The sequence below is a fragment of the Amblyomma maculatum genome, chromosome 1, assembly GCF_055883805.1.
Source record: "Amblyomma maculatum isolate TAMU_Amacu chromosome 1, ASM5588380v1, whole genome shotgun sequence".
Taxonomy (NCBI): Eukaryota; Metazoa; Arthropoda; class Arachnida; order Ixodida; family Ixodidae; genus Amblyomma; species Amblyomma maculatum.
Window position 1 is genome coordinate 15,553,586 of NC_139344.1, and position 25,813 is coordinate 15,579,398.

General features: G+C 44.7%; 2 protein-coding genes and 1 long non-coding RNA gene across 7 annotated transcripts in view; all 3 read right to left on the minus strand.

Moving 5' to 3' along the window:
* Window positions 1-254: 254 nt before the first annotated feature.
* LOC146201824 (uncharacterized) lies at window positions 255-2,108 on the minus strand. The gene is made up of 5 exons (XM_084599386.1): window positions 1,833-2,108; window positions 1,375-1,765; window positions 1,032-1,177; window positions 644-893; window positions 255-520 (listed from the first exon to the last, which is right to left on the minus strand). The coding sequence occupies exons 1-5, from the start codon at window positions 2,106-2,108 to the stop codon at window positions 255-257; spliced, it is 1,329 nt and encodes a 442-aa protein (XP_084455512.1).
* An 11,616-nt stretch (window positions 2,109-13,724) lies between these two features.
* Window positions 13,725-18,261, minus strand: LOC146201825 (uncharacterized). 5 transcript variants are annotated; one of them, XR_014703591.1, is made up of 11 exons: window positions 18,129-18,261; window positions 17,845-17,886; window positions 17,638-17,672; window positions 17,439-17,478; window positions 15,871-15,907; window positions 15,526-15,708; window positions 14,897-14,989; window positions 14,703-14,727; window positions 14,505-14,542; window positions 14,230-14,271; window positions 13,725-13,819 (listed from the first exon to the last, which is right to left on the minus strand). It is a non-coding gene; the product is annotated as an uncharacterized LOC146201825 (long non-coding RNA). The 5 variants fall into 5 exon arrangements; XR_014703587.1 differs by having other exon boundaries at window positions 14,897-15,708; XR_014703589.1 differs by having other exon boundaries at window positions 14,505-14,559; window positions 14,897-15,708.
* A 5,580-nt stretch (window positions 18,262-23,841) lies between these two features.
* LOC146201826 (importin-4-like) overlaps window positions 23,842-25,813 on the minus strand; it is a 106,762-nt gene continuing 104,790 nt past the window's right edge. Inside the window, exon 28 of the mRNA XM_084587788.1 lies at window positions 23,842-24,031. Coding sequence (XP_084443914.1) covers window positions 23,901-24,031 — 131 coding nt within the window. The 3' untranslated portion in view covers window positions 23,842-23,900. The remainder of the gene's footprint in view (window positions 24,032-25,813) is intronic.

Below are 25,813 nucleotides of genomic sequence, written 5' to 3' on the forward strand. Positions count from 1 at the left end.
TTAGGATGCAATTGCGACAACTCAGGCAGTTAATGCATTTGTGAATCACTGCGTCGCCCATACGTGCGGCGATGCACTCCATAAGTGGTGCTTACCTGCTGCGTGGGCAGTTGGTATTGATGACTGACATCGCATTCGTACTAGCAAGAAAACAGTCAGTGATGGGCACACTCGAGGCTTGACCTTTATTAATCCCACGAAAAAAGGACGCGAAGATGCTCGAGCCGACTGCTCGGCGAGGTGGGGTGTGGGATTCAGGTCAGCTGGCGGACCAGGAAAGCTGCCACGATGCCAGTCAGGACGCTCAGCAGCACGACGTTGACCAGAATGCAGGCCTGCTCCATGGCGCTGCGGTTGGCCAGGGAAGCGGCCGAGGCTGGCAGAAGAGGGGCGGCCAGGCTCACCACCGAGAACTGGCTGCGGCTCTCAGTTTGTTTAGTGTGGGAGCCCGTCTCGCGGGCCGGCCGAGCAAAGTAGCCGGGTGGAGGTCCCACCGGCGCCACAGAGGTCGTGATGCGCCCTACGCCATCGCAAGCGCCCGCCAACCCTGTTACAGCACAAACTCACCAATTTTTCTTCAAACAGCCTCTTATGTGGGCGGCTCAGCTGTGAACCACACGGAGCCTCGCTTCCACCCACCCACCTGTTGATTCAGCACGGGGATCCTTGAGGCGTGGAGCCTGCTGTGGAGCTAGCTTCTGCATGTCATCATGCTCAGACAGTGGCTGCTGCAGCTGATGCATATGCTGTTGGAACTGCTGCTGATGCATGTGCTGTCGCATCTGCTGCAGCTGGTGCATCTTCTGCTGTATTTGTTGCATCTGCTGCTGCATCTCATGCATATCCTGCATCTTCATCTGCTGCATGTGCAGCAGGTGCTGCGATAACGGAGCCTGCAAAGAGATTACGCTCTTGCATGTCCACTGCATGGAATAGCAGCGTGTATCTAATCAGCATGCTCATGCGATGCGGATGAACCTTGCCACAGAAAAAGTATGAGAAATTCTGTGCATCGTGCTGTTGACGATTACCTGCTCTACTGGTGGCAGCATCTTCTGCGGCTCTGACTCAGCCGAAGTATCGCTTGATCCAGTGCTGCTGGCAGATGAAATCGAACTGCCGCTACTCTCATCACGCTTGTCACGATGCTCACTCGAGCCCTCCGAAGCAGTAGTGCCTGCGCAAGCAGCCACAGTTAGAAAGGACTGCGAGCTCGGCACTCGATCCGGAAGTGAAAAGTTACCATTTATATTGAGCATTGAAAGATAGGGTGCTTGCATATGATTCCCGCTGATGAAGAGCGGGCCGAGTTATGGCTAAAGATACAAAACAATTCCCGCAGTTGACGCGTGTTATTTGAGGTGGGCACGATACCAGCGTAGTAGATGGCTGAGCGCGCATCCTCCTTCATGAGTTCCTTGGTTGGCGACCAGTCGGACTCGGCAGATTTCTCCCCGGGAGATTCAGGCGAGCCCTGTTGTTTGGCGGCAGCCAGCGCCGTGGTTGGCCCGGCCACGTCCCCGGCCTGGTGCATCATGCCTACTTGTGTGACCATGGCCTGGCGCGCCATGTTTTGGTTGTCCTGTGGGCCGAGCGCGGTCGGCTCCGCCTGGGGCCGGCGCCCCTGCTTCCAATCGTACGAACCCATGGCGGGGAAAGCCACGTAGCCTGGAACGTAAGGATGCTCGGGAATGTAGTAGTTTCCGACCTCCGGCGGTCCATAGCCCCTCCCCGGGCTCAGAGCCAGGCCGGCCTCCCTGGCGACCTGCAAGACGGTCGCTCGTGAATGCGCGCGGTTACCGGCTGCGAAAGGCCGCAACATGGTTACTTGCCTGCGGGTAGTGGCCAAGCGTCACGCAGCTGGCGCGTCCTGTGGCCGGCACTGCCATGTAGCGGTAGTCCCCGAGGGATTTTGACAGCGCGTCGCGGGACAGACGACGACGAGAGTCCGGAGGACAGGGTAGAGCATAGCTGGAAGCCGCCTTGCTGCGGGTCTCCTCGGTATGCGCCGGCCGCCGGTCGCTGCAGGCGCGGCCCACAGCCACAGGCGGTGAAGCCATCGATGAGGTCTGACGGCGTTGCTGTTCCGGGCTCCTTTCCTCAGTCATGGCTGCGGTAGAACAAGCTGGCAGCCCTGCGAACGCTCTCTCGAGCTCTGGCGCAAGCCTGGGTGCGCTCGCCCTCGCGCGCCTCGGTCTCGAGCCGTAAAAGCGCGTCTTTTTTCTCTCCAGCTCTGAGGCATGTGCACGGAGGACGAAAAAGATGAAGATTTAATGCAGGCTAGTATGAGCCTTCCACCAGGCAGTGCGAAGCATGCCGACATCCATATATGGCTGGAGCCAGCGAATAAACCTGTTTTCTTCAGTCTCAGTCTTCCTCTGCGAGTCGGACTCATTTCCCTCTCCTCTCTTTCAATTGTTCATTCTTTATGGTGCGATTTAGGTGCTGTGCTTATGGTGTCCATCCCCAGTTACTCCGCCCCCATAACAACTTCCACACGCATTTTTTTTCTTTCGCAGGAAAGATGACACCACCTGAAGAAAAAATTCCTATTTTTCGCCCTTACCCGATGCGAAGCTGCTGTTATTGCCCCTGAAGTAATGACACATCCACAGTCTCCTGAGCTATTGGCCAGGGCAGATGAAATTGCTAAACTTAGTGAGGAAAACTCTCAAATTAAGAAAATGATCAAGAAGCTAAACGGGGTCGTAGAATCGTTAAATACCGATATTCAAAGTCTTAAGAAACCACAGAGGCAGCTGGAACCCCCACCGGTCGCCCCTCAGCCTCGCCACGCGGCGCCGCCGCAGTGCATGGAAAGATTCTAACCGAATCTACCCCCCCTCCCCCCCTCCCGCCTGTTATTGTTCGAGACGGCCCTTCCGTAAAACAAGACCATGAACGAGAGAGAGAAAAGTTTGGAAACTAAACTTGCTGAATTTATGAATCACACGAACACCCAACTTTAAGCTATACTAGGCGCGGTCCAAAATCAAGCCAAGGAATCGCAGAGATCAAGAAATGAATTGGTTGCCATCAACTCAGAAAAATGACTAGCCGCGTTGAGGACGAGCTGTCGCGGCTTCCGTCGTAAGCGGCCAGTTTTACGGCAGTTTCTTCCGACGCTTGAAAATATGCCAGTAACGAATCTAACGATAGCCCTTCGGAAAACGGGAGGCCCCGTAAACTGTCGGATTACCAATCCTTCAGAAGATCTCGAGGTGAGAAATCGACGATTACGACTTTCGTTAAGCGAAACATAGCCATGGTAGAACATGAATTAGTGTCGCAAGACATTGAAAATGTCTTTATAAAAATTACCACGGATACTAAGACACAACCCCACTGTATTCACGCTCAATAGCTTGCCAAAACAGAAAAAGATGAGGCTCTGTGCTTTGTTTCGCAAGGTGCTAAATATAAGTGGAAACCGGCGGCTCTCAGCAGTGGGGGATTTCAACGCACATCATTAGGCCTGGGGTCATCCAGTTCAGTGCCCGAAAGGTAGACAATTGTGGGAGGACATACAGCTAGGACTTGGACCTAGCTGTCGCTAAACACGGACCCTGCATGGTGTCCCCACGAAAGTGGTAATAGCTTTAGTGGAGACACGACACCAGACCAGACCCTTCCAAAAAATGTCAGATACTTGGCTGGCGAAATTCAGGCTTGAATTTTGGAATATTTCTTCAAATTGAGCGAGAAAAACTGGGGCACCAAGTGCGACCAAATGGAGGGAAGTATGAACTTTGCCAAGACTTGGGGTATCCTCAAGCACTTTGTGGGGATTCACAATCCCCTGCCCCCATTATAACGATCGCGCGTAATTAACACGCGTGATTACGCGCGCTGTTAGGGAGGACCGCGAGGAGAGGGCACACTGGCCACCCATCAAAACCTCCCAGTACCTCCCAGTGTCCCGCGGCGACACCGCGCGGGTTTCCCTCTTTCCTTCCGGCCTAGCCGGGACACCACCTTTCCCGAGGAGAGCGTCGGTCGCAACTCGCTTGGGGCTTTTCGGCAGTTGAGCGCGCACGCGCGCTGTTCATGATTTCCGCCGAGGAGACCACCGCCGTCACCGAGAATCGCCCCGTCACCGTACGCACCTACCGCAACGGGCTGTGAGCGCGAAGCCGCGCCAGGTGAGCAGACTTCCTCTCACCTCCTTGCACGTGCTTCCCCATTCGTGGTTGATTTCACTCCTGTTCGCGAGCTCCCGCTCGCTACGGCGGTTGTTCTAGAGTGCTATTCTTTTGCCGTGTACTCGAGCACAATAAACTGATCGAGTACGTAACTCGGTATTTGTGCGCTCTGAAGTCAAAGTATCAAGGGGCTTTATGCCCTCTGGCTCAAACCCGCCGCAGTGGCGACTTCTTGCACCACGGGTTGGGGGTCACAGCTGTCTGTTAGGGCTGCACGTCGGGGCTAGAAGGCGACTGTAGCATCTAGCCCCCCCTCCCCCGTGGCGCATTCTTACGAGAACACCCCCCCCCCCCTCCCCTCCTCCCCCATAATTTACCAGACCGAAACTCACTCGGGACTTCGGCTGTACGAAATTAGGCACACTTTCGTGGGTGATTACGAGGAATTCATCCAAAAATTATATAGGGAAAAACCAACCGATCCCACTGCTACACTGCGATGGAGCTCCTAACCGGGCGCTGGATGCCCCCATCACAGAGTCGGAAGTGAGGGCCGAGTTGTTTAGACTATACGTGCGGATTCCGGCCCGGGGCCAGACGGGGTAACCACTAAATTGCTTAGGAATTTGGATGATGCGTCGATAGGTCCCCTAGCGAAGTGCATCGAAAAATGCTGGGAGAGGGGGGCAACGTCCGCAGCAGTGGAAAACGGCAAGCATTATTCTAATCCCCAAACCGACAAGCCCTCGCAGCTCGGAGAATCCCAAAATCACCGCATGACGCACAAAGATTTGGCGTGAACCCAGAACGGTAATGTTGCGACCATACAGCTGGCGAGCTGGAGGCGCGTCGATTGACCTGCTGGTGCTTTAAAAAAAAAAAAATCTCCCGAAACTTCGTTTGACGAGTGATCTTTGGGCGCCCATTGGCAGCAACGGACTGTCGGAATGAGCGGAGGGCAGCCATTAGAGGGAAGGGGTCGTTGATAAAAAAAATGTAGCAGTGTAATATAGATTAAATCGAAGGTCGAGTGATAGCTCTTCGCGGTTATGGTGTACGTGTCGCTACGGTGACATTGCGAGCTTCACGGTCCGAAGTGCTCGGCTCCTGATCCAAGGCTGACGAGACAGGCTCGGCAGCCTCCTTATACAACGGAATCACGCGATATCCTAACATATAGTGCTTGTCTATATGACGTTCTTAATGTCAGGGTCAAATATAAAGGTCATGGGTCAACACTGATGTTACTGTAGTTTGACTTTTGAAGGATTGGTCTTGAGGTTGACTCAGGGTCAAATTGCCGCACCGACATGAAACTTGGCTTTTGCAGTGGGTAGAGCTTTCGACACATCCAGCATGAGACGCAGGGAACAGTAGACAGCCTGCCTATGTTGGGAGCCTGCACTCGCGGCGCCGCGCGTGAAACTTATACAGGGTGTCAAGCTAAATTTAGCCAAGGGTTAAAAAAATAAAACATTTGAGGTAGGTCAGAGAAACCAGTTGTATAGACTAATTTTTTAGCTACTCCCGGGCGCGGTCATTTTCTTCCGATTGGCGCGCCGCCGCGCGGGCGCTTCCTTGGTGACTGCGGGGTCGCAGTATCGCCGCGGCCGCGCCTTACCCACGTTTAGCTAGCCTTCGGGCGCTAGAGAATATTGCCAAAAATATTTTCACCGCACGGTTGTGTTGGAGCAAGTTTATTTGCATTATCGTAGAGGTAAAATCGACTCGTTATTAGAGGGACTCATAGGAATATTTGCACGATAAAGTCCGAGCTAAGTCCAGACTTATGTCCAGATGAAGTGTGACAAATACTGCGCCTTTCCCTTCCTGTGAACGCATCGGCCGCATCGCAAGCTCCTCCTACTTCTGCAAAGATGGCCGTCGACCAAGTTTAGGCAAAACAAGGCCTAGGCGGACGGTGCCTGTCGATGAAAGATATACTTCATGGCGCTATTGCTCGTTTATTACGATTATTCAAAGCGACTTGGAAGTTTGCCTTGCCACGTGCACAAGCATCGAGTGGCAGTTCCCCCAGTTGAGTTGGCCTGCACCGAGTTGGCGAGTGACCGACAAACCTACGGAAGATGTACTACTACTGGTACTGCTGCTACACAGTTGCGGTGCCTCGACGTGTTTATATGGAGCTGTTTGTGATTGCTGCAGGATTTTCACGGACAGCATCAAGAAGCAGCTCCCCGCAGTGAATTAATTCCCTGTGCGCGTAGACAGTTTCATAGCAGCGACGATTAGTGGGAGAGTAGTGAAAGTGATACGTTTATGGAACGACTGCTGTTCTGCCAAGTTGGTGAAATCGCCTGCAAGTATATCTGTTACGAGTGAAAAGCTCACTGCGCACGCTTTGTTTTCCGAATGTTGACATGAATTTTGAGCTTTGCTAGTCACATTCATTCGTCTGCGTGCAGCGATCGCGAGCATACGATGTCGTGTTACGTGCCGATCACCGATATCAATCGTGTTTCGAGTGTGTGCTGTGCTTCAAAACTGCCGTGAGTGTGAAGTGACCTTTCTGAAAACTGTGTTTTACGTGCGCGAAACGATTTTGGCTGTACGGAGAAGCGTCTTGTAGTCGGCACCAATCTGCTGCTTGATGCTTTGTGAAGTATGTTTGCGATGGTTGCTTATCGTTGCTTCGTGTGATGCCTTGACTGATGCGTTTATTGGGATTAATCGTTGTACTCCGAATGCTCTCATTACAACCGTACGCGGACGGCATTGTTGTTAGTGTTCTTGGCCTCTTTATATACATATAGGTTTGAGTTGTGGGCACACAACCACGGCGGGCTCGTAACCAAGTTTTAGTGCCGAGACAAAAAACAACACATTCTTGTTCTGTGAATGGAACGATTACCGTAGAAATGGCTGAGAAAGCTAAGAAGGTCTGTAAGATTTTTTAGGGAAAGTGTAATAGATTGGGCAGTGTTATATGGTACAGAAAAAAAGTACAGACACAATTTGAAATGAAATGCCATCTTATGTGTTATTCAGCTTCCCTATTGAAGCAGTATAAAGGTAGAAGGATGGAAGTTTTCTGCACTTTCTGCAGGGCAGTCCTCCACGATATTCTCTTCAAAAAAAAAAAAAAAAAAAAAACACTGTGAGCAATAATAATAAAGAGTATCTGCAAGCAAGATCTCAGTAGCAAACCACCTGCACGAAAGTGTATAGGCTCCATGGATTCAGCTTTATCATGCGGCTCACAGAGGATAGTGTGAACCTTGGGGTGCAAATGCATGGCACAAGACAAATGTTTACATCTTCATGAGAAACATGAATGCTGGTACTCTCAAGCATGACTCAAGGAGCAAAGATTTTACTGGTACTTATAGCAGGAATTCGTGAGCAGAAGGTTATTAAGTATGTAATACTTCTGTCACACGAACACTTTCGATCCTCATTGAACTCAATCTGCATTTAACTCGTGCAATCGAGCCCGAGCATGCTTGGATCGAAGCTGTTCCTAAAGCGCTGTCGAGTTTTCAAGCACATTCGAGTGCGGGCGTCACCACCCTTGGTGTCACCTAACACACATGAAGGTTGGTTGGTTTGTGGGGTTTAACGTCCCAAAGCAACTCAGGCTATGAGAGACGCCGTAGTGGAGGACTCCGGAAATTTCGACCATCTGGGGTTCTTTAACGTGCACTGACATCGCACAGCACACGGGCGCCTTGCTTTTCGCCTCCATCGAAAAGCTGCCGCCGAGGCCGGGATTTGATCCCGCGTCCTTGGGAACAGTAGTCGAGCGCCGTAACCACTGCGCCACCCCGGCGGGGCCACACATGAAGGAAACTTCTCAGTGTTCATTCAAAATGGCCATCAGCACCGGATGCTTATATCTTTCTTGAAAACCTCAGTGCAGGTCATGTTCAATGAGGATCACAAGTGTTCGCGTCACAGACGTATAAGATGGAGCAGGTGACCTCAGTTTGCTAAGAAATGGGCTCCTGCATTCCACTCAATTCCACAATATCCTTGCACCTGGTTCCAGCATAGCTCTTTCAAGTGCATTAGAATGAAAAACTAAAGGTATGTGCAGAAAATAGCATCTAGCAAGCTTTTGGGCTCTTAATACGGGTGGTTTGCACATGTAAGCACTTCAGGCGTCGCGTAAAATTTGGCTGCATATATTGTCGTGCAACATAAATTTGTCTTATGAACAGGAAAAAAAAAAAAATAATGCTTATCATAATGGCAATAACATGCACCCATGATTTACTGCAGATGTCATGTTCTCATTGATGCATTTATCTTTTTTGTATTTTTACTTCTTGATTGTTTTCATTGTTGAAATTGCCTACAAGTATTTGATTAATTTGAAAAGCTCACTACACATATCTTGCTTTCTGAATGCTGAAATCAAGTTCGATCTGTGCAGGTAGTTGTGTTTGTTCCTCTCCGTGTAGTGACTATGCATGCACGGCCTTGTCGCTGCGACATGTCCATTATCAATATTGATCATGGCTCGTGTCTACTGTGTGCTTGAAAACAGCCTTGGGTGCGATGGGACCTTTCTGGAAACTATTTTGCATTAATGAAATGATCTCCACCATCTGCTTTCTGATGTGACTGCAGAAGCATCGGCACCACTCAGTGGCTTGATTCTTCATGAAGTATAATTCTTGCAATTATAGCTAGATTATAGCAAGCTTGGCTTGTCTGTGCCACAACTTGTTCTGATTAATCGTTATGTTGTGGGTGCTAGCATCATGATAGTGTGACGACAGCACTGTTATTTTTCTTGTCTCTCTGAAAAGGGTACACATCTATGATGGGTACCAAGGGTTTGGTGCTGAGCCAAAAACAAGAGGAGAGATTTGTGTCCCAATAGAGCACATGTCGTGTAATCCACTTTTCTCTATCGTTCTACCCTTGGCCCAACAGCGCAAGATGCCACCAAATGAATGGCTGCAAAAGATGGTAAGGCCCATTATAAGACTGAAATGAATTGGGCAATATTATGGTGCAGAATGAAAAAAAAAATACAATCTGAAAGGAATTTTCAACTTGGCTAAACATTCTCCCAGTTGCAATAATACAACTATAGACAGGTACTTGCACACTTTTATCAGGGCAGGGCCCTTGATCACACTGAGGGGAAGACGAATTCAAATAACGAGTTGCAACTGAGCAAGGTGAATTTTCAAGCAAGTTTACTTGAGACTAAACCGTGAAGGTTCGATAGTGTCAACCCTCTACAGCATGATGAGCGTGATGATTCGGGCGAGATCCTGTCGTACAACCACATTACCTTTCATTGCTTTGAGCTGCATGAACAGACACTTCTTGAAAATGTTAAATGCTGCTGTTTAGTGTAGCAAAAAAATGAAATTTCTTGGCAAGAACCAAATGTTGAGGACAACCAAAATAGGGAGGATAAACATTTATTTTCTGGCTTCAAAAACCACTAGACTGGTAGCACAGATGCAAGATGCTATAACTGGGGAGATGCATTTATAAGAGCTTAAGCTTGCTGCTACAGACAGGCAACATTCATTTTTTGTTCATGGTATAGCATGCAGAAATGTGGACAAAATATCCTTTGCCTTGAATTTCCTGGCTTTAACCAGAGCAGTGCAGCATTACTATCAGGCAACACAAACAGCCTGAAATATGAGGAAAGCCATGTTACGCATGCCTAAAGTCACTGGAGTGCGAAGTACTCCACAGATATGGTTGTCAAGTGACAATTCATGCAGTTGCGTCAGCATGCACCTAATTGGCAATCTCGGACTGATCGAAAGCTTAATGCGCTTCACGACTCCGGAACACAGCACCTTACAGCATGTTATGTGTCCTCTCAGAGCAATGTACTTCTCTTTTCCTGTTGAGCTCACTGGCCTATATTTATAATGTCCCCCTAAATGAAGCTGTCACTGTATACACTGTTTGTATGGAAAATTCCACAGAGCCTGTCTACACATGCAACATGCACAAGTGTGAAGAAGTGAGACTACAGTACAAGGCTGCATTTGTGAAGAAAACAATTGCAATGAATGAGCAAGAGTAGTGCTTTGCCAACTTATCAATTTATTCAATTTGTGATAGAAAAGAACCCAGAAATATAGTCATCCACACTGCTCAAAGGGGAAACGGCATTGTCTGCTAGTTTACAAGGTGCGGCCATCACTATTATATGTTGTGCATATCGCTGTGTATCACTGCTGCATCAGTACCCCCCCTTGTCTACTTGGGGACTATGCAGTAAAGCAGACGAGTTCTCCCAAGTGTGAAACTGCATGGACTAGTTTCTATCCAGTTTTAAGGGGAATAAAGTGGAAATGAAAAGCACCAAAATAAAGCGCACAAGAAGCAGTAGCGCTGGCCAATGTTATTTGATGCAGCCCAAAGGCCTGGAGAGTGAATGAAGGGAAATGACAAGTACAAAAATGACAATGGTGGCAAGGGAAGGAAATGAACACTACAGCGCAGGTAGGAATGCACCCACAAAGCTTCACAGGAATTTGTGCATGATCCTGGAAGCATCTAAAAAGTAACATTGAAACACAGGCTAAAGAAAAAAAAAAAGGATGCAATCAGGAATGCATATAGAAACCTACACGCATCTAACACGTGACAGAATGACATACCATGCAGCGTGAGCTCTACAGTCGAGCAGAATCTGGTGGGGCGACCTAAACCCAGGGCTGTTCAACCAGGCACAGACAAGAACCTTCCAGTGGCAGCATAAGATGATCAATAAAACGGCACAAGAACACGATCACAGGAAAAAAAGAGGGATTGAAAGGCGCTCTTCTTTTTCTTGTGGTCATGTCCATGCGCCGTTCCATTTCTCAGTGTGAACCAACTAGCCCTACAGCAAGTACTTCTGCAAGCATAAGATGGTCAGCACGTGTAGCATCCTAGTGGCATATTTCCATTGCAAGGGAGATGCTAGGTATTTGAGATACTGCAGCGGTTGGCCAAAGCATGAAATGTGTTCTTTATGATACACTTGCAGCTTGGTGATATTGTAAAATGACCCAGAAGCCTGTAAATACACAAAATTCATTGTGATGAGCAATCCAAAACACAAAGCTACATTAGATGGGTTTTTAAGCATAGGTGGCATTGAGGAAAAAAAGCACTGTCTGTTTCAGTTGATTAAGGGAATAAGTGCAAGTACAAAATGCAATCGTAATTAATTTCAAGCGGTTTGATGGTGGGCATCGCGAGCATTTTTTTAACGTTTCAAAAAGGCCAGGTGATTGTAAACAGTCAACAAAAGCATTTTTCTTGGATTGACAAGATTATCCAGCAGCTTTCTCATTATATGCAATTATAATATTGACCTAGTAAACCTTTTGCAGTTCAGTGCTGCTTTGTTTGCTTCCGTGTCTCAGCGTTCGTTACTTTTTACACGAGCAACCGAGTACAAAACATCTGGGTTTGCAAGGCATTTAGCCTCCCGTGGCAAGGACTCCTAACATCCACACACACTCACTTTCTTCCATTTTTCTTTTATTTGACAGTTCAGAGTTCCAAGCAGTTTTCTCTCTCAGAGGAGTGTTGAATTCTCAGAGCAGATATTTTATTTGATATCACAAGGTGCAGTTTTGTCATGAATCTTTTGGAGAACTGCTCTGTTTACATGCCAGAACTGGTTTCTGTTCTTTGAATTGTATTGAGGATCTGTGTATTCACTCCACGATGAACTTCATGTATGGGCTTGCAGTATAGTTATGTAAACAAAGCAAAGGACGCGGGTAGGTAAGCACAAAAGTCATCGAAGTATAGTCTTTCATGTTCACAGTGAAGTTAAAATTTCATCCAGTCTGCATGCTGGTCTGGCAACTAAGTGACATGCCATTATACTTGGTCACTGTTTTACAATTAGCCCCTAGACAGTTTTCTGTCGTGTAGTGTCGTAACTTTTCAGTGCTTACTCTTAGCTGGATAGTTTTTAAGTATGAGAAACACTGAAATAAAACTACAACAGAAGAATAAAACACTCATTCCACACAAAACATCCAATATATACATATTTGTACTTTGAATAGTCATTGCATATCATGCAATGTTTCGAAAACTTTATGGACTCTTCCTCAGCAGCAGCACAGTTGTGCCATAATTCTTGGTTATTTGTGCTCTACACTAACTATAAATATTCCACATGAAATTTGGCTGGTAGAGGCTGTCTCAATTGGTAACAATTCTTTTCAGTACATGCCGCAGCTGAGTAGCTTGAGCTGTGTTGCATGTTAACACTCAATCGCCAGATTTCATTGGCTACTTTCAGTGTCTGAAATGACAGAAGCAGTGCACACACATGAAACCTAGAAAGATCAAATGGCATAGGTCAAGAAAAGGAAGTTTATGCTGCACTTGACATGGCACTCATTAATATAAGGAGCACTGAGCTTAGAGATGGAAAAACTCGTATTACGTACTGGGGGGCATGCAAACTAGTTTTGCCAACCGAACTGATTATGAATAGTGCTGAAAACCAAACTGAATACAAATAAACTAGTTGAGCAGCTATTTTAAATGTCTTTGAAGAAGTAAACACATTGAATTTTAGAGATAATTTGAACATGCACTGTTTAAATCATTTGCTATGGCATGGGTACCAAGCAAATGATTCCATGCATTTTGAAGGTTTGTTACTGTCATGAAACTCATTTTCTGCATACAAATGCATCCCATATGCAACACCGCAGCTGTATGTTGCAGCCAGAAATGATTACGTGGCAAAATGTACGCTAAGATTGCTACCACCAGGGAGAACTGCACAGCAAATAGTACTTCTGTATGTTACAAATGATGTGCATGTTTGTTCATGCTTTGCAGTCTTATTTTCTTACAGTAAAACAGGCTTTTTGTATTATATTAACATAAACACACCAAGCAGACGGCGAAAGCAGGCGTCGCTGGGGCATGCGTACGTCTACGCTGCTGCTGGATGATTGCATCGCCGGCGACTTAATCGCTCTACTAATGGTCAGTTTACACTGTGTTGTATATGCGGGGGCTCAACAACTCTACAGCTAAGGTGCAAATGAATTTGATAACCGACAATAGAGTCACCATGAAGTTTCCCCAAACCTGCGCCGCAGCCGCCATATGCAGTTTAGACGTTCGAAGCAGCGCTGGAGTCATCCGCCTCAGTCACATGCACCAAAGAGTGACTGTATAGCAACCTACCCGTACCCGAAAGCATCCACCAGCTAGCGGAAGGTCGCAGTTAATAGTCAACATTAGGTGGTGAGTTGTGTTTAGTCATACCAGTGTGGCCCAAGACTGCCAGGCAGGCAGTCCCGACCTAGCCCCAGGGACGGCTTCATTTTCTCGCAGCATTATGCCAGTCCTCATTAGCCAAGAACAGTTACCCTCCTCCCATCTGAGAGAGTATAAAGTGCAGCGCATACGACTGGGATGAGAGCGGTCTCATCTGGTCCTATGTGCTGCACTCATGTCTAACCAACAAGCTCAAATATCTACCTTGTTTTTCACTGTTCCTTGATATTCAAATTCTTTCACTGTCATCAAGGGCACTCGCGAGTTATGCTAGACACAGTGCTGCCACAGCACTGACTTTTTTGGACAGAGTACAAACTCTGAAAATGTTTTTTGGACAACTTTATTTTAGAGAAATCTTGCGGCACTCTCTATGTGGCGAAGTTCTGTAGTGCAGACAAACACTGGCAGAATCCAAACACCTGCAAAACAGTGGATAAGAGATTTAGTACTGAAATTTCTAGGAGACTTGCCATTGGATGCTACGTGTACTTAACAGCAGCACTCGAGCACTATGCTGCATGAACAATAGCACAAGTACAGTGCTATTCTCCACAAAGAAACAAATGAATTGCATGTCCTGCATCACCATGTAATCCAAGTGACTAGAATTAGCGGCTAGACAGCTGGTACAAATTGAACAATGGTAACCACTCCAGTGCAGCCTATAATAGCATTGGCAAAGCTCATTAATGATCCACAGAAGTGGTTACAACAAAAGCCTCATGAGGCAGCACTGCAAAAGGAGGTAGGCACAAGTCAAGAAACTGGTTTCAGCCAGTCCATAAAAAAACAAACTGGGTCACCTCATAGCACAAGAACAGACACTGACCATGTACCACTGATTGCAAGAGCAGGAGGACAAACTTGAAACCTAGAAGAGCAATAGCACTATTTATTTAACAGTTAACCGTAAAAAAAAAAAAAAAAAAAAAAAAAAAAAAAAAAAAAAAAAAAAAGAAATCAGAATAACCAATCCGCACAACTAATAGGTCTGGGGCGGTATGTGATCATCACCAAAACTATACTGCACAATGAGGTAAGCACAAATCCATTAATTGACCGATAATCAAAGCTTAAGAAATCGCAGAAAATTGAAATACCAACCATGAACAGGTCCATCATGTGAAACCATCACGTGAAATCTGGAACAGCAACAACACTGCATTACAGTGTACTAAAAATTAGCGAAAGCCAAAACAACTAGAGAGATCAGAACAACCAATCCGCATAACAAGTAGGACTGGGGCGGTATATGATCATCATGAAAAAAAAAAAAAAAAAAAAAAAAAAACTGACACGAACCATTGCTGCAATCAGATGAGCTGCACTGCAAAGAAAAAAAAAAAAAAAAAAAATTAACAGCAGCTCTGAACAGGAAGTATCCCCTATCTGAAATCTCATATCAGAGAGGGCAAGTAAAACTATCACCATGGAAAAGGTAAGTGATACTAATCATCATTCACTGCAAAGAATTCCAAAACAGTAAAAGGACAAACCTGAAACGACATGGAAGGTGCAAGACACAGCAGACTCAGTCCAAGGTGCCTACCAAGTCAATTTTTTAAAATTCAACGTTTCCCTCTACAGCCCTGTAAAATGTCCAGATAACTGTCGATATGAAAAATAAGCTTTCTAGAGGAAGTCAAAATGTGAAAAATAGAAATGTGCATGTTCTTTAGGAGAACATGCACTTTAACTGCCTGCTCCTATCGCTAGGCTATGTGTTATGGCGCATGATTACGTTCTCTCAACGGTGGGTCCTCTAAACAGTCACCTGGCAACAGATAGCGGAAATATTTTAAAAATGAACGAGAGCGCAATTGAAGCCTGCCGCACTCACTGCTTCAGTGGCACAATGGATAGACACTAATTAGCTGAGCACTGAGCGAATGAAAGATCTGTTTGAATCGCGAGAGTGCATATTTTTTGCGAGATTTTTTTACAATCACAACGTTAGAATAAGCTACCCTATATCTTTCCCGAGGTGTGTTCCCCTTTAGGTTGCATTATGTGATGTTTTTCATTCTCAATAGCTGCAAATACAGCCATGAGGTAACGGCCTGACAATGGCAACACTATTCAATTACTTTCACCATAATAATTTCCTCCAGTGAGTGTATGTTACCTTTAGGTTGCATTCAGAGACCCTACCGTTGAGGAGACGGAATTACGCGTGTCATGGCATGGCAAACTTCAGCGCAGGTTCCCTATACGGGCTATGCAAAGCACTAATGAGTGCCACTGTCATTCCCTTCGACTAATGAAAATTCCCCTTATTCCAGGTTGGTAGACACCCAGATCGCCACACCTGAAATAAAAGACCTTTTGTAAAAGGAGTCCCAAAATCCACAATGTTACAGATTAAACTCAAATCAGCAAATTCCGATTAAGACTGAATCATCTTTCTCATACGAACGAGACAAAAATTCATCACGTAAAAATAGAAATGTGAATATGCAACATGACATACCCGTGGAGAAACAAGATGAATTTTGTAAAATGAACATCTGCAAAACCCCCCCCCCAAATATTAGTAAAAGTAGAATGAAGAAAACGGATAAACTGATCAGAACATTCAGTACATTCGAGTGTCCTCAAAAATGTTCGGACATATGCTTGTCATTGTATCATCACAAGTCAATATATACTGTCAACCACAATAGCCTCAGTTACCAGCACAGAAAGCTACACGCAACTAACGTTATTAATTTATTTGCAGCTAGTTGAAATAATGAAGTGCAATATGAATGCATTCAGGTACAACACCTCTCACTTAGCTACCAGACACTGCCAATTTAAACAAATTGCATTGAGCAGCAGCCTTCCAATCAGCAGAACTGAACAACAAAGAGTGCTATAGCAACAATACTCTGAGCACCACGAAACACTTCAGAATAACTACAATGTCCCAGACCATAAAATTTCCTAACCAATATGGTGCTACAAACATCATCATCAGCCTGACCATACCCACTGCAGGGCGAAGGCCTTTCCCATATTTCACCACTTAACCTGGTTCTGTGCTAGCTGCATCCACTTGACCCCTGCGAACTTCTTAACCTCATCCGCCCACCCAACTTTCTGTCGCCCCCTGCTACAGCTTTCCTTCCCCTGGAATCCAGTTTGTTACCCTAAGCGACCATCGGTTATCCTCTCTTCGCACTACATGTCCTGCCCATGCCCATTTCTTCTTAATTTCCACTAGAATGTTGGTAACTTGAGTTATTTCTCTGACCCACTCTGCACGCTTCCTATCATGCAACTGTTGTATACTTTCCTCTTGAGCGATACCGGTAAGCTGCTAGTCATAATCTGCGAGTGCTTGCCAAATGCGCTCCATCCCAATCTTATTCTTATTTCCTTTTCATGGTCTGGATCTGCGGTTACTACCTGTCCTAAGTAGACATTCGCCTACTACTTCCAGTACTTCGCTACTGGAAGGTAAACTGCTGTTCCTTCCCGAGGCTGTTGAACATTACCTTAGTCTTCTGCCTATTGATTTTCAAGCCTACCTTTCTACTTTTCCTGCCTAGGTCATCAATCACAAGCACCAACTACCCATTATTGCCAGCACATCACGAAAACAGGTGGGCGCCTCTATGCAGTCACGCTTGCAATTCACGAAAGTAGTACAGGAAGGTGCCTGACAAATGGGCTGAAACCAGTCACGTCCGAGGAGAAAGGCACTGGGCGAACTCCACCCCCTTCCTCCTCTTTTTCTCCTATAATGAGGTGGCATCAACGTTGCAACTTTGTCACACCTCTCCCTGAGGTATCTCTAATTGCCATGAACTGGAGATATTCCAGAGTTTACTTAGAAAGGGAAATTTGCCTTTGTTCGTTTCTTCAAAGAAATGCTAGTGGCATCTGGGAATGAGATCTTTCGGTTGGAAACGACACTCGACTCATCCTCGAAGTCACCACGTGGGCAGAAATGCTTATTTTAGACGGAGATCGCGTCCTGGAGACATCCATCTCAATATGAGGCCTACGCTAATAACGCAGTCGACAGCACCTTAGCTAGAAGCCAACACATACCGTTGCAGAATTCAGCCTACACCAGCATGGTCAGTCCAGCCTGGAACGAACAAAAAAAAGCAATTAGTACTGAACTCAAAAACTTGAAACGCCCCACTAGGCATGAGCTCAGAATCGTTCATATCGTCACCTAATTCAGTGTGAGCTAGGATATTTCATCAGAAACGAAGAAAAAGTATGCACGGGAGAGTATACTCACTATACAACATTCTCGTGAGGAACCGGCACGTGGGTCTGAAGGGGAAAAAAAAAAAATTGGTGAGACATTCCCAAACCGCAAGTCTTTTCACTTGCAACACTAGCATCAGTAAATCGTGTTCCTCGCGTAGAGTAGGACAGGGATAACAAGCTAGCATCATGTGCACTCATTCATTAGACGTCTAGCGATCTCAGTCAGCATACGTACGCATGTGGTCGCTGGTCTCCGCCATGCAGAGCAGCCAATGCACTGAAAGAAATTTTGGAGACATCAGTAAAACCACATTTCATGAAACAAACGCATTGCGGCTCACGAGAATCAGAGATAACATTCCTTCAAAACAATTAGGAACAGGTCTGTGTTATATCATCACCACATGTGCGCCTACCGCACAGAATAAAAGAGAATCGAAATAAATCTGCACAGAAAAATAAACCGAATCGAAAGAATACACTCTTCTATTAACGGCGGGGCAAAAAAATTCGTCTTACCACTTCATGAATACGCCGATGAAGGAAGATTGCAACCAGCCAGCGAGGTGAGCCAGGTGAGCCAAGGGTGAGCGACGAGCAACAACTTGCAAGTTGCAGCAATACTGCCGGAAATGCTGCCGGCGCGCCGGGCCGCCGGTTCGGTTGGTTTTTGGGACGCTGACACAGAGGGAGCCACAAACAGGAATTGAAATTGATTCCACACCGTCGCTTGAAGCGAAGTGCTGTTTTTGCTGTTTTCGTGCAAACAAATAATGGCTTCTTTTTAAGAATTTAAGCTGTTCAATTTAAGTTTACTGACAGTAGTATCGATGGTATCTTCTAGACCACTACCATGGCCACTACTACTGTTCAAAGATAAATCTGTCAGCTATGTTGGCTTGCGGTATGCGGCGAGGCTATCTTATATTAAAAAAAACAATTCTTAGTATGTATTGCAAAAACCAGAGCATTTTGGCATCCATGCATGTCCATGCTTTTTGGCAAAAACTAGACACACTAGACATCCCACCGCGGTGGTTACCATTAGGCTACCATAGCGCAGTGGTTATGGTTCTAGCCACCATACAGTGGTTAAGATGGCCATATACTGCACCGGAGTAATAATAATTTAACAATTATAACAACATAGATTTATTCATCACAACGCCAAATTTATTTACAAGCAGAATTTGTACGCACCACATGTCCTTGCATCTGTTTCTCTCCACTTGTTCCTTAACATTACTCATGTTTCCAATCTAGATTCAAATATACACGATTTTACAAAGGGGTGAAGGAAAGTGTTGTCGTCCCAACCTGCCTCAAGAGCTGGAATTTCAAGGAGCAAAGAAGCAGTGATTGTATCAGTTTTTCATCCCTCACGCAACCTATATGGAACTTTGATGGTATAGCCATTGCTTGGCTGTCGAAACCAAAACAACTGAGAGAAAAAAAAAATCAATAATAAAAATAATGGGGCAATAATAACTTATGTAGCGGTTGCAAATGACCACTGAATACCATTGGTGATCCATGTATACTAATGTGTTACACGTGATTACAAATAATAAGTAACTCGACTGAAAAAAAAAATAAAAAAATAAAAAAATACCTTATTCATTCAATGTGGGTGACACAGGCATGCAATGGCAGCAAAAGGTAGAGCTGCCGAAACAAGATCGTATGAATGATTACTTAAGTAACAGAACTCAGTATGTATATGTACATGTAAATAACATACATATCCTTTAGTCAAAGTGCTATGAGACAAGCAGTACTCCAAGGAAAAGCAAAAGCCACTGTTTATCACTATAATTAACATCTTCAAAACACTAGGATCTCCTCGTTTAATCATGTATGTGCATGTGAACAACACAAATATTTACTGCTTGCATCACGGACAAGTGTAAACTCGTTTAAAGTAATGTCACATGAGGCTACAAAATAATAATGCAAGTTTAAACCTGGCAAGAATCCAACTACATTGTTGCGTGCATTTCTACAGGAAGACAAAGTGACTGAGCATTACAACAACAGCGATGACACTGTAGGGGTGCACTTGAAGATAGACTTGTGCTCTCAAGCTATCAGTCTTTGTGTTCATAGAGCATATGCCTGTTAATAGAGCTCTTCCTGTAAAAATATTATCCTCGGACAGCGACCTCTACCCCAATGTTAATATACAAGATCAGAATATGGCTGGTTTGTGGGGTTTAACCAGTTTAACGTCCCAAAGCGACTCGGGCTATGAGAGACGCCGTAGTGGAGGACTCCGGAAATTTCGACCACCTGGGGTTCTTTAATGTGCGCTGACATCGCACAGCACACGGGCGCCATGCTTTTTGCCTCCACCGAAAAGCAGCCGCCGAGGCCGGGATTCGATCCCGCATCCTTGGGAACAGTAGTCGAGCGCCGTAACCACTGCGCCACCCCGGCAGGAACAAGATGCGAATATAAGAATAAGTTGGGTTACTAATAGAAACATTCTTTGAGTCTGGTTTAGAAAAACCTTTCTTGGAATGTTAATCTCTCCAAGCATACCACAGATTTAAGTAACTGTTGGATGATTCTTTAAGGTATTTCACCATTCAGTTGTTTTGTTACCTTAAAGATCCCCTTTTTGCTAGGGGTGTTACATAAGAGTATTACTGTTAATTCATGTCTGGCTTAAGTTAGCTATATAGATTAAATTCTGTTTTTATTCTGGGCCTTATTACTGTATGCTAGTGAGGAACCATGACAAGTGGTAACATTAAAAAACTCCAGTTGATTTAAAAAAAAAATGCACTGCATGCAGTTGAAGGACACTATATAACATTAAATCTGCCAACTCTTCTGCTCTTCAGAACACACGTTGCTAAAATCCAATTAGACTTAAAAGTTTTGCTTAATGATGTCTGCTTTGTTTGACCACCAAACAGAAGTCTATACTTCAGCACAACTTCAAGGCCAGATCAGTTGCAGGCTGTCATTAAGACATCAATATGCCAGAGATGCAGTGGTTAATATCAGTTTCCTGAGGTAATCCCCTTAATTTGGAACAATTTGTTTACACTAATGACTACCCTCTCTGCTATCTCTCTCTCTCTCTCACACTTGATTTATGGACATCTGAGTCACGCTATAAAGGAAGGGAGGAAGGTGGGAGTGAAAGCATGAGAAAGGGGTGCCATAGTGGAGGGCTCCGGAGTAATTTCAACCATATGGGGATCTTTAATGTGCACTGACATCACACAGCACACGAACGCCTCTTCGTTTTGCCTCCGTAAAAACGCAGCTGCCAGCGCACTTTTTAAATTTGTTTATGCATACAAGTTTTCAGGCAATCGGCAACTAATCAGAACAGCTAGGTGTCGCGCCCCTACTTCGCCAAGCCTAAGAATTTATGCTTTCAAGCTACAAATACACAGGTGAAAAGGTATATAAAAAGGATATATGATGAAACCGTGTTCCAGCAGTACTCTAGGAAAAGCCCTGTTGCCTTGTCTGCATGCTATGAAGGACAGCATGAAACAACGAGCCTCATGTCTTGCAGAAAGCCATCGGGGAAATGTCCTTGTATAAGCTACTTAATGCCTGTTTTCAGGTAACGCAATGAATTATTAAATGAAAGTCCAGTGACTAAAAATCCCACCATGATGATTTAGCGGCTCTGGCACTCCGCTGCTGAGCCAAATGTTGCATGACAATGTAAATCACACTTTCATAGAGACGAAATGAAGAATGCAAAATTCTAAGTAGACAAAATTCACCAGCCACCCACTGCAACATCCCTTCGTTGCCTTTGCACCACATCTGGTTGCCACCATACAGTGATCGAGCAAGAGTATTAAGAGAATAGTTGTTACTTCGTACGTTCATTGCATATCACTAAAGCTAAGTAAAATACACTGCATACTATACTACATTTGGTCCTTTTTTTTCCATCTTTACAAAAGTTTGTTAGCTTGAGTAAAAATACTAACCCAAACGTATTCTTAAAGCAAACAAAAAAAAATGGAAAAAAAGGTTTGTGGATTGTATTAGCATTATACATTGGATCTCTCTGTACATTGCACAAAGTGTGGGTGCAAGTCTTTCAAAAGGAATTATAAGAAGCAGTGGTGGCAATAAATATGTGTAAACAAGACGTCTAGAACATTATCTGAAAGAGGTCCAGATTTTCCACATTTTGAAAATGTCGGTTTGGTTTATTTGGTTTAATGTCCCAAGTGACTCAGGCTATGAGAGACACTGCAACGGGAGGGCTCCAGAAATTTCGGCCACCTGAAGTTCTTTAATGTACACTGACATTGCACAGCATACAGGCGCCTTACTTTTCACCTCTATTGAAAAGCAGCTGCCACCGGCCGGGATTCGATCCCTCATCCTTGGGCACAGTAGTTGAGCGCCTTAACTACTGCATCACCACGGCGGGCACACTTTGAAAATGTGTTATTAGTAGGATCGTTGATTTCATGCCTGAATAAGTAGTAATTTACTGTCACAATTTGCATTCTTATTTTACTGTGGGACGCTTGGCATACATCAACATGCATTGCATACTGAAAGTTTGGCGAAATTATTACTATGTACGCGTCCTGCCGCCATGTTATTTTTAATGCACAATATGAAATACCATATACATGAGTATGAGCCGTGGTATTTAAAGGGCTGCTCCCCCATCTTGACATTTGAAAATTTGCAGAAAAAATGTCAGCAATGAGAAACCTCACCTTCCATCCCTCTCTTATCATCTTTTGTGCAATAGATTAGGAATGCATGCGACAGTCAAGCACGGCAAATCTGCACACGCCGCGCCTCCGCTTGTTGCCGCTGCCTTGTGCGCGTGCTCTGCACGGTGCTGCGAATGTTCTGCAGTTCTTTTCCATTCCTTACTTTTCTCTGCACTTTTACTTTCTTAAAGGACCGTGCTGCCTTCTTTCCACTATCCATGTTTGAAGCCTTCTTTCCACGTTTGAAGCCAGCTTCATTTTTTTTTATTTTGCATACACGAAGTATGCTTTCCCTCAGGGTTCAAAGGCCTAAGTAGAGTTCGCTTCTCCTCATTGCTGCTAAGCCTAGTAGTAAAGCTATTTAAAAAAAAAAAATGTTTTTTTTTTTTAAATAAAAATTTTCCTCACGAGTCGCTATCCTAGGTAGTGCACATGTAGCGACGTCATTTTGTGGCAACTCAGTTGCTGTGGCCACACACACTTTACTGTAACTGATCATCATCAAAAACTTCTTTATGCACAGTCGTCTACAGAACTATGAAAACATAATCTAGACTTATAACAATATGCAGGTATAATTAATATCGGCAATGCCTCAGACGAAAAAAAAAAAAGAGGTGTGGCCAGCCTAACATCAACAGCTGTAGGCCTGTCATGTGAAGCACGGTTACAAACCTTCAACCAAGCTGTCTAATGGGCAAGTACTAAATGCTATCGCTATAACGCTCTTACCTTTGCTTGAATTCTTGTATGGCATAACATGGGCTGATGTCATGTTTGGCAATAAAGTGACCTACAGCCTATACTTCGTCTCACAAGATATCTGCAGCACTGCAAAAGGCAGGGGAGCCTTTGGAATTGTGCTCCAAAGTGCTTCTCGCCCCTGCGCACTATAATAGAAAATTGTGCTCCTACTGTCACCCTTACCAATTTGGGGGGGTGAGAGGTGCGTGGACCACAATTGCCTATTGTAGTGCGCGTAATTTGATTGGACCGGGGTGCCTCTGCCTCTCGCAGTGCTGCAACATCTTGTGAGATGAAGTATAGTGGTCCCTGCTGGTTTGTAACATCCAAAATTCATCGTCACCCTAAATAGGCCTTTGGCTCATGCTAAATGTTCTTGAATTAGGTATCATCTAACAAATGAGTTACACAAAGCTTGTGTCCCAGTGCAGTTGGAAAAACAGGCTGCAAAAATACTGCTTTTGTGAAGGGGCTGCACCTTGTCATAATTAAGGTGTATAGGAAACCCTCACATGGCAGTATATGGTATGCTAAACAATGCCATATCACCAAATCCAGACTGAATGTCTTGTAGAACTTCAATGCAAACTTTAAATTGCACTTTACTGCTTGACATCTAGCACCAGACAGTCACATATCAGGCAAGTAATTCTAATAAAGACAGTGCCAGCAAAACCCGGCACAGCCTTGTGGTAATTTTTATTCTGCTTCTAGAGTGCCTTATACGCACTAGTAGCAATGTGCCACACAAAGAAAAAGGTACATACAAAAAATTCTAGAAGATTACAAATAAATTTATTTTCTCTTCACCTATGACATCACACACTTTAAATTAAGAACTTGTTAACACAGCATTAAATGTTTCCCTCTCCTGGGGCGTGCATGCTTGCAGGATCTGCTGTACTTCATTTGGAAAGTCTGAACTCATTGACTTGAGAAGATGAACCAGGCTTAGTCTTGTGTCTGCCATGAGAACAAATGAAATCAATTTTAGATCCAAAGCACTGTTTGCTAGAAGGAAAAATGTAGTTAATTTTCCACAGTTAGATTTTATGGCATATATTCATTATAATCACATTAAAAGAAGTAAATTTACCTTTTATGCCTCTATTCAATGCAGTCAGAAGAACTACAATTACATTAAATGCTCTTGGGCACTGATTTGAACTCCTGATTTACATCACTAATGTATTACAGAAAAGTTTGAAAAGTCTATTCAAACTCTGCATCGTTTGAATCAGGGGCATCTGATTAGGCCCTAGTATACAATAATGATGGGACTGGAATGTCAATTCAAATAAATTGGAAGTTTGAATTAATGAGAATTCACTGCATTTGTGAGGCATAGTAACACAACAAACAGGTATGAATACTGGCTGCAGAGCGTGAAAATGTGTCTTAAATGCAGTGGAATACCACTTTGATAAACTTCAGTTGGCCTTAAAAGAAAATTAAGGGTTTAATTTTTTGAGGCTACTATATCTAATGAGGTTGGAGTATTCATAGGGCAATAACCAAGAGAACAAGATTGGGACGGAGCCCATTTGGCAAGTACTTGCATATTATGACTAGCAGCTTACCGGTAGGAAAGAATATACGTAACAGTTGCATTTTACATACTCACCACTGGGGCTGAAACGTGGAGGCTAACGAAAAGGGTTCTACTTAAGTTGAGGACAACGCAGAGGGCTATGGACCAAAAAATGGTAGGGGTAACATTAAGAGATAGGAAGCGTGCAGAGTGGGTCAGAGAAATAACTCAAGTTACCAACATTCTAGTGGAAATTAAGAAGAAGAAATGGGCATGGGCAGGACATGTAGTGCGAAGAGAGGATAACCGATGGTCGCTTAGGGTAACAAACTGGATTCCAAGGGAAGGAAAGCGTAGCAGGGGGCGACAGAAAGTTAGGTGGGCAGATGAGTTTAAGAAGTTCGCAGGGGTCAAGTGAATGCAGCTAGCACAGGACCGGGGGTTATTGAAGGAATATGGGAGAGGCCTTAGCCCTGCAAGGGGTATTATCTGGCTGCTGCTGCTGATGATATTAAAGAAACTTTTACTATAGATTTTTCCCTTACTCCTGAGTACCTTCACTAAGTTTGGCAGGATGTGACATTTCATTCTGGTGTATAACTCTTTTAAAGCTTGCCCTTTTCGCGGTTTAAGTTTAGATGATATTTATGGACACAAAATATTCAATGTCACGAACATTTCCCACATGTTAGTCCCACTCCACACGTCACTAATGACACTCTGAGGACCGTGCTAAGTCAGCTCAAACATTTGATGAATGGGCTCACAGTTTTCAGCAAGTATATTTCAGCCATTCATACTTCTATGAGTATTTTTCTAGTAATGTTTTTGATGTCAGCGCTGTGTTACATGAAGCTTTGTTTATAGCTGGTTCACAATTTTACAAAGGGGTGAAGGGTGCTGTCATATTGGGGCGCTGGGCTGCTCTCGTAGCACAGGAAAGTGTTGACGACTCCCCACCTTAACAGCCCAGTCAAACCGGTTTCTTCAAGGGTCGTAAAATGGTCTATAGCTGCTAAATGTTTCAGTTACGGTTGCTGTCTTCACTGCCTTACGTATACTGAAAAATGGTTTGTGGTGACACAGAGAGGAAGCATAAGGAATATGATGTAACTCAAAATGTCTGAAATTCAAATCCCCAGAGTTGCCCTTTAATGAAATGTTTGCATGAGTGAATGTTTAAAAAGAGCACGCTACATCACAATTTGATTAAC

Bases quoted from the DNA above. Each gene is read 5' to 3' on its own strand.
- LOC146201824 (XM_084599386.1), bottom strand. From the start codon at position 2,108: ATGACTGAGGAAAGGAGCCCGGAACAGCAACGCCGTCAGACCTCATCG. The intron at 1,766-1,832 runs GCAAGTAACCAT...ACCGTCTTGCAG, and splicing joins CGCTTGGCCACTACCCGCAG to GTCGCCAGGGAGGCCGGCCT. The intron at 521-643 runs GTGGGTGGGTGG...GCGATGGCGTAG, and splicing joins TCCCCGTGCTGAATCAACAG to GGCGCATCACGACCTCTGTG.